General features: G+C 42.2%; 1 protein-coding gene across 4 annotated transcripts in view; it reads left to right on the forward strand.

The window, feature by feature from the left end:
- LOC111951446 (lysine-specific demethylase 5A) overlaps positions 1-10,188 on the forward strand; it is a 52,322-nt gene extending 42,134 nt beyond the window's left edge. For all 4 annotated transcript variants that reach the window (XM_023969531.2, XM_023969549.2, XM_023969541.2 and 1 more), the window contains exons 24-29: positions 32-190; positions 4,857-4,985; positions 5,280-5,424; positions 5,871-6,091; positions 7,523-7,978; positions 9,410-10,188. In XM_023969531.2, coding sequence (XP_023825299.1) covers positions 32-190; positions 4,857-4,985; positions 5,280-5,424; positions 5,871-6,091; positions 7,523-7,978; positions 9,410-9,784 — 1,485 coding nt within the window. In that variant the 3' untranslated portion in view covers positions 9,785-10,188. The remainder of the gene's footprint in view (positions 1-31; positions 191-4,856; positions 4,986-5,279; positions 5,425-5,870; positions 6,092-7,522; positions 7,979-9,409) is intronic.
- The last annotated feature ends 1,279 nt before the right edge of the window (positions 10,189-11,467 follow it).

Genomic DNA, 11,467 nt, shown 5'->3' on the forward strand with positions numbered 1-11,467 from the left:
ATTGATTCATCTAAATCCTCTCTACTTGCAGGACCGCGCCAGGCAGGCCCTGGCTACAGACGAGCTGTCCTCGGCCCTGGCCAAGCTGTCGGTGCTCAGTCAGCGGATGGTAGAACAGGCTGCCCGGGAGAAGACCGAAAAGATTATCAACGCTGAGCTGCAGAAGGCTGCCGCAAACCCTGACCTGCAGGTAAGAGATTAATGGTGCCGTATGGTACTCAGAGCCATGTATAGTGAGTTTGGAGACGCTAACATGGCGTCCAGTGTAAAAAGTTGTCTGTTAACGGGATTTCAGCCGTAAGAAGTTAACGGGATCGATATGACAACAGCCAGTGAAAGTGCAGGGCGCCAAATTCAAACAGAAATCTCATAATTAAAATTCCTCAAACATACAAGTATTTTACACCATTTAAAAAATTAACTTGTTGTTAATCCCACCACAGTGTCCGATTTCAAAAAGGCTTTACGACAAAAGCATACCATGCGATTATGTTAGGTCAGCACCTAGTCACAGAAAAACACAGCCATTTTTTCAGCCAAAGAGAGGAGTCACAAAAAGCAGAAAGAGATAAAATGAATCACTAACCTTTGATCTTCATCAGATGACACTCATAGGACTTCATGTTACACAATACATGTATGTTTTGTTCGATAAAGTTCATATTTATATCCAAAAATCTCAGTTTACATTGCCGCGTTATGTTCAGTAATGTTTTGCTTCCAAAACATCCTGTGATTTTGCGGAGAGTCACATCAATTTACAGAAATACTCATAATAAACATTGATGAAATATAAAAGTGTTAAGCATGGAATTATAGATAAACTTCTCCTTAATGCAACCGCTGTGTCAGATTTCAAAAAAGCTTTACGGAAAAAGCACACCATGCAATAATCTGAGTACAGCGCTCAGAGACCAAAACAAGCCATACAGATACCCGCCATGTTGTGAAGTCAACAGAAGTCAGAAATAGCATTATAAATATTCACTTACCTTTGATGATCTTCATCAGAATGCACTCCCAGGAATCCCAGTTCCACAATAAATGTTTGTTTTGTTCGATAAAGTCCATAATTTATCTCCAAATACCTCCTGACGAAAAGTCAAAAGGTTCCATTACAGTTCGTAGAAACATGTCAAACGATGTATAGAATCAATCTTTAGGATGTTTTTAACATAAATCTTCAATAATGTTTCAACCAGAGAATTCCTTTGTCTTTAGAAAGGAAAAGGAACGCAGCTACCTCTCACGGGCGCATGCCTGACTGAGCTTATGGCATTCTGCCAGACTTCTTAGTCAATCAGCTCTTATTCTCTCCCCCTTCACAGTAGAAGCCTGAAACAAGGTTCTAAAGACTGTTGACATCTAGTGGAAGCCTTAGGAAGTGCAATATGACCCCATATACTCTGTATATTGGACAGGCAAAGACTTGAAAACCTACAAACCTCAAATTTCCCACTTCCTGGTTGGATTTTTTCTCATGTTTTTGCCTGCCATATGAGTTTTGTTATACTCACAGACATTCAAACAGTTTTAGAACTTTCAGAGTGTTTTCTATCCAAATCTACTAATAATATTCATATCTTAGCTCCTGGGCCTGAGTAGCAGGCAGTTTACTCTGGGCACCTTATTCATCCAAGCTACTCAATACTGCCCCCAGACATAAGAAGTTAACTCTCTATATGGATCTCATGATCAGTTATTCCTCTAAACAAGATGCTTAGGGATAAGGTAAGTCAAGAGATGAACAGACGGAAGTGTTTTTTTTTTCATGTCCTCCTTCTTTTCCTCCTCGTTTGTTCAGTGCATTAGAGAGTGAAAAACAGAAAGATTGGTTCCACGGTAGTGTCGTGTCTCTGACTATGATTAAATTATGACATGCTATTTTATCAAATCGATTACCTAACGTTTAATTGATTACGTGATTGAATTAAACCATGCAACAATTAAACCATTAATAACCTGTGGCACCACGGAAGCATTAAGTTAAATAGAGCGGTTATCTCCTGAATCCACTCTCTTAAAGATCTGAAGATCTTTTATATCAATAGCAGTCAATTATTAATCGTCACCTCGATCGGTCTCATTCTGATTGTCGTAAGTACTTGGTTATCTGCATGAACCCTAGTTGAATCAGCAATACACAAATTGGCATTATTTATTTACTAAATACCTAAATCACACAGAATCACATATATATATATATATATATATATATATATATATATATATATATATATACACAGGATAGATCATACATCGATTACAAATCATGTCATGAAAAGCCCCTAGTGGGTTAACCCGATGTGACGGCTGGTTACACAAAGGAAGGGGGTTGGGTTTGAATGAAAGAGCGGGAAGACTGAGGGACAAAGGGATTGGGTCTCTATCGGACCTTGAGACGCTATGCTACCGTAAATACAGAATATTATGCATTCTAATAACCGCCCTTTCGGAAAAGGAAAATGCAAGATATATATTTACTCTGAGCTGCACTTCGATAAATGGGTTGAAGATTGAAGACTGGTTTTCCCAGCAGAGATCACCATTGTCCTTTTGAAGAATCTTTCTGGTCGTAGTGTTGTAGAGCGGATACGTAAAGTTCCCTGTTGTTCTTAGGAGATTGTCTGTCCTTTCCTAGGCCACGTACGTTTACAGCTGCAGCTGATAATTCAACGTCTAGTAGGTATCACTTCTTCTTTAGTGAATAATAGTTCAAAGTTGCCATAATCAGCTTGTGCTGTATTCTGGCTGGTCTAGTCAAAATTCACCATTCCAGCGTGGTGATCGTCACCTCCACGTTGAAGTTCTCCCTTTTAAACGCTAGAACAGCAGTCCTACCATTTGTGGAACTAACGTTGACTTCCGTCAACAGGCTTTTGTACTGGGGGAGAGAAGGGCGTTTTTCATAGTTCTCAACCAATGTCTGTTCACTTGGGCGTGGCCACTGAGTGAGCATAAGTTTACTTATGAAAACAATTCTCTCATTTAGAAGCTAAAATTACATTTCAGCTTTTCATAAATAGTTTAATATTTAAACATTTGAATTTCACAACAATTTCATGTGCATCTGATAACTGGAATGTGTAGACTTTCCAAGATATACAATTTGTCATCCTATCATCAGTAATAATGTCCCAGACAACAACTTATCTGACATCATATTCTTTAACCTCTTATGGCTTGGGGGCAGTATTGAGTAGCTTGGATGAATAAGGTGCCCAGAGTAAACTGCTTGCTACTTAGGCCCAGAAGCTAAGATATGCATATTATTAGTAGATTTGGATAGAAAACACTCTGACGTTTCTTAGACTGTTTGAATGATGTCTGTGAGTATAACATAACTCATATGGCAGGCAAAAACCTGAGAAAAAATCCAACAGGAAGTGGGAAATCTGAGGTTTGTAGTTTTTCAAGTCTTTGCCTATCCAAGATACAGTGTAAATTTGGTCCGATTGCACATCCTAAGGCTTCCACTAGATGTCAACAGTCTTTAGAACCTTGTTTGAGGCTTCTACTGTGAAGTGGGGGAGAATGAAAGCTGATTGAGTAAGAGGTCTGCCAGAGTGCCATGAGCTCATTCAGGCACGCTCCCGTGAGAGGTAGCTGCGTTCCATTGCATTTCTAAAAACAAAGGAAATCTCCGGTTGAAACATTATTGAAGATTTATGTTAAAAACATACTAAAGATTGATTCTATACATCGTTTGACATGTTTCTACGAACTGTAATGGAACCTTTTGACTTTTCGTCTGGCCTGCGCCTAATGAATTTGGGTTTGTGAAGTAAAGGCGCAAACAAAAAGGAGGTATTTGGAGATAAACTATGGACGTTATCGAACAAAACAAACATTTATTGTGGAACTGGGATTCCTGGGAGTGCATTCTGATGAAGATCATCAAAGGTAAGTGAATATTTATAATGCTATTTCTGACTTCTGTTGACTCCACAACATGGCGGATATCTGTATGGCTTGTTTTTGTGTCTGAGRGCCGTACTCWGATTATTGRATGGTGTGCTTTTTCSGTAAAGRTTTTTTGAAATCTGASACAGSGGTTGCATTAAGGYGAAGTMMATCTAAAYTTCCATGTATAACACTTGTATTTTCATCAACATTTATGATGAGTATTTCTGTAAATTGATGTGGCTCTCTGCAAAATCACCGGATGTTTTGGAGGCAAAACATAACGCGCCAATGTACACTGAGATTTTTGGATATAAATATGAACTTTATTGAACAAAACATACATGTATTGTGTAACATGAAGTCCTATGAGTGCCATCTGATGAAGATCATCAAAGGTTAGTGATTAATTTTATCTCTATTTCTGCTTTTTGTGACACCTCTCTTTGGCTGGAAAAATGGCTGTGTTTTTCTGTGACTAGGTAACTTACTGATCTAACATAATCGTTTGGTGTGCTTTCGTCGTAAAGCCTTTTTGAAATCGGACACTGGTGGGATTAACAACAAGTTTATTTTTAAAATGGTGTAAAATACTTGTATGTTTGAGGAATTTTAATTATGAGATTTCTGTTGTTTGAATTTGGCGCCCTGCACTTTCACTGACTGTTGTCATATCGATCCCGTTAACGGGATTTAAGCCATAAGAATTAAGTACCAATGAACACTTTCAACTGGTTGAGAAAGGGAATTATTGTTCCATTCCCCAACCTTTTGATGTTACCATACTTTCTCTATGGTAACAGAAGGGCTTTCCAAGAGTCCATTCTGTAGAGTGGAGAGAAAAGGGGTAAAGGTATTTATGGGGGGTTCATATACAGGCAACTTCATGACAGTAGTGATATTACTACTGCTGAGAAGTAACAGAATGACTGTGAGATCTGTTCTCTACGTAGGGTCACATCCAGACGTTCCAGCAGGCAGGGTTCAGCAGGGCAGCGTCGCCACGCCAGTCTGTCGACTACGATGACGAGGAGACAGACTCAGACGAGGACATCAGGGAAACATATGGCTACGACATGAAGGTACTGTGCTGTGGCCTATGGAGAGTTTTCTCAAACGTCAAGAGTTTTTAAAAATATCAAAAATACCTGTTGAATCAATTAAAATGAAACCATATACTACTGTATATGCTAGTTTTCTATAGGCAATATTTTAGACGGAGTGGTAACGAAGCCAGTAAAACATTACTATTCAATTTGTCTCAAGCAAGACACCGCACTTAGCAAATCCTGCTTTTCTAGCATTGTGTCCTCACTTGCCCCGTTTTCTTGCGCTCTCTTTCTCTCGTGCTCTGTGTGTGTATGTGTGTGTGTCAGGACCCAGGTGAGGTGAAGCCGTACCTGTTTTGTGATGAGGAGATCCCTGTCAAGTCGGAGGAAGTAGTCAGTCACATGTGGCCCACCACACCCTCTTTCTGTGCTGAACACGCCTACTCCTCTGCCTCCAAGTCCTGCCCTCAGAGTAAGACATGGCTACGCAAATCTGTCATCTGACTTGCCTAGTTTTTTTTAAAGAACAGATTCCTATTTACAATGACGGCCTACACCGGCCAAACCCGGACGACGCTGGGCCAATTGTGCGCCACCCTATGGGACTCACAGCCGCTTGTGATACAGCCTGGATTCGAACCATAGTGTTTGTAGTGACGCCTCTAGCATTGAGATGCAGTACCTTAGACCGCTGCGCCACTCCGGAGCCCCAAAAATAAAGTAGTAACTTATAAATGTGTCATCCATTAATTTTGTTCTGGAGTATTGTTTCCTTATGTGTATTGTCTTTGGGACCTTTATTTAGAAATGATCATCTCAAGGTACTTAACCTTAAACTCTACATGTAAATGTTGTAGATATTGAAGGGGTGTGTTTCATTGGTTGATTGATGACTCCTTCTCACCCTCTACCCTCCAGATCAGAGCACCCCCAGGAAGCAGCCCAGGAAGACACCCCTGGTGCCCCGCTCTCTCGAGCCCCCTGTGCTCGATCTGTCCCCCCCGGCCAAGGCCCAGCTGGAGGAGCTGATGATGGTGGGGGACCTGCTAGAGGTGTCCCTGGATGAGACCCAGCACATCTGGAGGATCCTGGAGGCCACACACCCTCCCTCTGAGGAGAGGTTCCTACAGGTCATGGAGGTAGGAGAAGCACTGGTTTATACACTTATTTTTATACAGAACAAAAATATAAACGCAACATGTGAAGTGACAGGTATGACATATCAAGAAGCTGATATAAAAAGCATGATCATTACACAGGTGCACCTAGTGCTGGGGACAATAAAAGGCCACTCTATAATGTACCGTTTTGGCACACAACACAATGCCACAGATGTCTAAAGTTGAGGGAGCGTGCAATTGCCATGCTGTCTGCAGGACTGTCCACCAGAGCTGTTGCCAGAGAATTGAATGTTAATTTCTTTACCACAACCGCACAACCAAATAATTTCTGCACAAACTGTCAGAAACTCTCTCAGGGAAGCTCATCTTCGTGCTTGTCGTCCTGACTCCAGTTTGGCGTCATAACCGACTTCAGTGGGCAAATCCTCACCTTCGATGGCCACTGGCATGCTGGAGAAATGTGCTCTTCACTGATGAATCCCGGTTTCAACTGTACCGGGCAGATGGCAGACAGCATGAATGAAGTTGTGTTGGCGAGCGGTTTGCTTTAGTCAACGTTGTGAACAGAGTGCCCCATGGTGGCTATGGGGATATGTTATAGGCAGGCATACGGACAATGAACGCAATTGCATTTTATCAATGTCAATTTGAATGAACAGAGATACCATAACGAGATCCTTAAAGCCCATTGGCATGCCGTTCATCCGCCACCATAACAATGCGCGGCCCCATGTCACAAGGATTTGCACAAAAATCCTAGAAGTTGAAAATGTCTGTTCTTCCATGGCCTGCATACTCACCAGACATGTCACCCATTGAGCACGTTTGGAATGCTCTGGGTCGATGTGTACAACTGCGTGTTCCAGTTCCCGACTATGTCCAGCAACTTTGCACAGTCGTTGCAGAGGAGTGGGACAACATTCCACAAGCCACAATCAACAGCCTGATCAACACTATGCGAAGATGTGTCACGCTGCATGAGGCAAATGGTCACACCAGACACTGACTGGTTTTATGATCCACCCCCCTACCTATTGTTTTAAGTATCTGTGACCAACACGCATATCTGTATTCCCAGACATGTGAAATCCATAGATTAGGGCCTAATGAATTTATTTCAATTGACTGATTTCCTTATATGAACTGTAACTCAGTAAAATTTTTGAAATTGTTGCATGTTGTGTTTTATATTTTTGTTCAGTGCATGCTATTTTATTTAACAAGGTTGAGCCATTGAGGTCAAGGTAGATCTGGCCAAGAGGGCAGCTCCAGTAAAGAAAACAGTCACTGGCTGAAAACACATGTTAGAATCTGAGCTGAACATGTGTGATACGAAGGCTCGTTCCCTGGATCCTGATTAAGTCTACTTAATGGACTTAAAAGCACTTTCAGTAGAGATTATTGATTGAGCAATTTTGTCCATCCCTCTTTCCTGTCTTCCCTTCCCAGCATGAGGATTCTCAGTTTGAGAAACCGGTGAAGATCAAGATGAAGGACTCTGAGAAGAAGAGGAAGAGGAAGTTGGAGAGGGCGGAGCACCAGCTTCTCATGGCAGCTGTCTCTGGGGTCGGAGACATGATGCGGTCCCCCAAGTCCTCAAAGGATCCGAAACGGAGCCTCTTYGACCCGCTGGGGAAACCCAAGAAGAAYAAGCTGAAGCTGAACCCGGATAAGAACCGTGAACTGAAACAGCTGGCCAAGCGCCTYGCTAAAGAGGAGAAGGAGAGGAAGAGGAAGGAMAAAGCTGTGYTCAAGMCTGAGGCTGTCAGGGAMGGYCTGGAGAAYAGGAAAGAGAAGAAGATCCTGGATATACCGTCYAAATACGARTGGTCCGGAGCTGAGGACTCCAATGATGAGAACGCTGTCTGTGCATCCAAGAACTGTATGAGACCCTGCAAGGACAAGGTGAGAGCGACACAAGAAGCATATACACAGCTATAGTGTGTGTGTGTAGCAACCCTTATCTCCAATATACACTACTTGATGCACATTTCAAAATAACTGGAGGGGTGTAAGGAAAATGGTCAGAACACCTAGGTGGGGCTATTATTGTGTCTATGAGTACAACCTCAGCCTAGGGATTGACTTCTGCCCTGGTTTTCAAATGTCTCATCCAGACTGACTGACTGAGACCTTACTTTTGCCAGCTGAGGGCAGTGCATCTTCTGTCAGACCTTGAATATAGCCTAAGGAGCAATTTTTGGACCAGGGGAGAGGGGCTCAGTTGAGAGAGGATGTAGCGACTCAGAATCGTTCTGACAGGTGATTTCCATAGATGATTGATAGGTGTGAGGGTTTATTGGTTAGCAGGGTGCAACAGAGGTCAGTGAGAGCCTGAGATGGGTTCAGTGTGTGGCCTGCGAGAGGGCGTGTCCTATCAAACACAAGTCCGTTTTTGACCCAAGTACAAGTAGAGATGCGTCGGCAAAATGTCAAATTCAGTCAAGGGAATTAGGATCTACTTCTTAGTGTCTTTACTAAGGAGTAGCTCCTATTCTTAGACATGTTGTCATTTTTATTAATATAATGTTTTCAATTAGTTTGTATCATTTCTTAAATTAAGATCTACAATTCACCCATAATGTTGGGACACACTAACTGTTTTCACAAATAAATCACTGGACAGTTAAGATGTTTTAAGATGTTTCATTTTTAACTGTTCCACAGCAATCGCCTCTCTTAGTATGTCACAATCACCTTTACAAACAGTAGTGGGAGGTTTGAATACTTTCCTTTAGGGGGTTTAATGATATTAGCTCTTCAGATCGAAAACTGAATGTCTCACTTTGGATTTCTGTTTGCTGACTATGATGCAGCGCTAAGTATGCCGAGTTAATATTTGACACTGTGAAGCAAACATCTTTGGAAGTGAGCATCATGGAACAATTGAATATCAACAGCTGATAACAGCACTGGAACACCTTAAAGAGAGTTACACATAACGTATTAACAGGACAAGCTTTGTGCTGTTGGAAGTGACTGTAAATTAGACACTAAGTCAATGACTAGCCTAACCACCCTCCCAGTCCTACCCATCCATGTGCTCTCAGAACACATCAGAGGCATGGTGATATCCTCCAGCTTTACAGAACTTTAAGGGGGACTGGATTGGATTAGGCTTAAATGCACCATAATAAAATGCAACATAAATATCATGCTTATTATACATCATGTACATAATGCTATATTCCTTTAAAAAACAGAAACACTCTACAAGTATAATGCTTGTGAATCTGAAGGGCAATGGTCTTTTCTGACCACTAGCTGATGATATTATATCCTGATTTTAGCAGAATGTGTGATCGCCTGTATGTTTGTCTCTCTTCCCTCTGTCAGGTGGATTGGGTTCAGTGCGACGGCGGCTGTGACGAGTGGTTCCACCAGGTGTGTGTGGGTGTGACCTGCGAGATGGCCGAGGAGGAGGACTACATCTGCATCGACTGCACCCGCAAGTCGTCCATCTTGAGTGGGGGCGTAGTTGGAAGTTTGGGCAGAAGCATGGGCATAGGAGGAGGGGTGACAGCGGTGGTGAAGGTGGAGCGTGTTTGTGAGGAGCCAGTGGTGCTGGAAGCGCCAGTCTGCAGCGGGCTGAGCCAGATCATTATGCCCCCCTCGCACTCCATAATGATGTCCCCCACCCAGACCCAAATGATGCCTCCCTCTATCTCCGTCCCCCAACAGCAGCAGCCGGACACTCGTGAGAGCAGCTAGCGCAGACCAAGGATAGAGACCACATTCACACAGTCGGCCACCACACACACACACACACACACCCGGTAAGCTCGCGTCAGACCATTTGAGTCTGGAAGACCCTGACATGTTCTGTTCTAGACCTGTTCTGACCAACATATTTCGCTAATCTTGATTTAGTGGTAAAGGAGCTTCAAATTAAGGGGTATCCTCAAGACTGGATGATGATACTCGCATGAGAATAATACTACAAAGAAATTAGACTTTAAGCTAAAAGCTTGTGGTCCTGTTTGAGGCGAGAGAGGTATTTTCTGCATCAGACTGAAACTCCAGATGACCTTTTTTCCCGCTCCCTCTTCTCTTCTCTCATGGGAACCAATTGTTGATGAGGATCTGTTTCGCTCTAATTCAGAACTGTTAAAGAAGGCCTTATAATCCAGAGAACACTGTGTGCACAGAGTATCAGAGCGGTTTTTACTGCACGACTCGGAATGACCATGGGCTGTTTTGTCTGTTTCTTGAGTTTCAGTTTCAGGTCTGTAACGTTCTCTAGACCCCTCTGATAAATATTTGATAAATATTTGGAGCTAATCTGCCTCAGTCCAACTACAGTCAGAAGCTTCAGTACAGTCATCATGAATCTGTAGAGGCGTGACTCTGTAGAGGTGTAAATCTGTGTCCCAAAAGACACCTTGTTTCCTATGCGCTACATGGGCTCTGGTAAAAAGTAATGCACTATAAAGGGAATAGGGTGCCATTTGGGCTGCCATGTTCCACCTCCATATATTCATGATATCTGTACTGAGTTGGAAGGTAGCCTAGCTTTTTAGAGTGTCGGGCCAGTTAACGGAAGGTCTCTGGTTCGAAACCCCCAAGCTGGCTAGGTGAAAAATGTATCGATGTGCCCTTGAGCAAGGTACTTAACCCTAAGTCGATCTGGATAAGAGCGCCTGCTAAATGATAAAAATGTACATGTAAAAATGTGGGATGCACATTCAGTATCCTCTCTCTGCCTGGCCCCAAACAATAAGTAACAGCTCCATGTAGGACTAGGAACAATGGTTGTATGTAGTGATACGTATTTATAATGTGTATATAGGTTTTAAGCAATTAAGTGATTGGATGTTGCTGTTTTGTTTTCTCACCTTTAATAAACAATTCCTAGTCAAATGAGTAAGGAGCAGCATTTCTTTCTCTTATTTTCAATACTATTATATACAACTTCCTGTTTGAGATGATTTGAAATGTAATTTAATGTCAATACCAATGTCTTAGTTTTGGGTGGGTCATCAGAAGGCCTGACTGTTAGGAGCCGTGGGATCAAAGGATTCAGGCCACAACTTCTGGTATTCAACCCATGACGAGAGATCCATAGTATCGAGCAGGATCTCCCTGGCCGCATGTGACGTCCCATGTTTTTCACATGTTTTCGTCTCACGCCCAATCCCAGATCAACCTGTATGTCTTAGTCTGTAGGAGTTGTCAAAGGAGAAGGGAAGGTTCATTAAGAGTTAAAAAAAATAATAATAGAATATTGGCAGTCAGTTGACTGTTGTGCACCAATATGAAATCAATTGTCTTGCAACAACGCTATGAACTCGTTACATTTTCTTTGTCTGCCGTCTTTAATTCATTGTTTGGCTTGGTGATAAGTCTAATCATGCAAATATCTAATCGTAGGATTTAAATTCGCATTAGTGTTCT

This window comes from Salvelinus sp. IW2-2015, linkage group LG3, assembly GCF_002910315.2.
Source record: "Salvelinus sp. IW2-2015 linkage group LG3, ASM291031v2, whole genome shotgun sequence".
In the NCBI taxonomy this organism is placed as follows: domain Eukaryota; kingdom Metazoa; phylum Chordata; class Actinopteri; order Salmoniformes; family Salmonidae; genus Salvelinus; species Salvelinus sp. IW2-2015.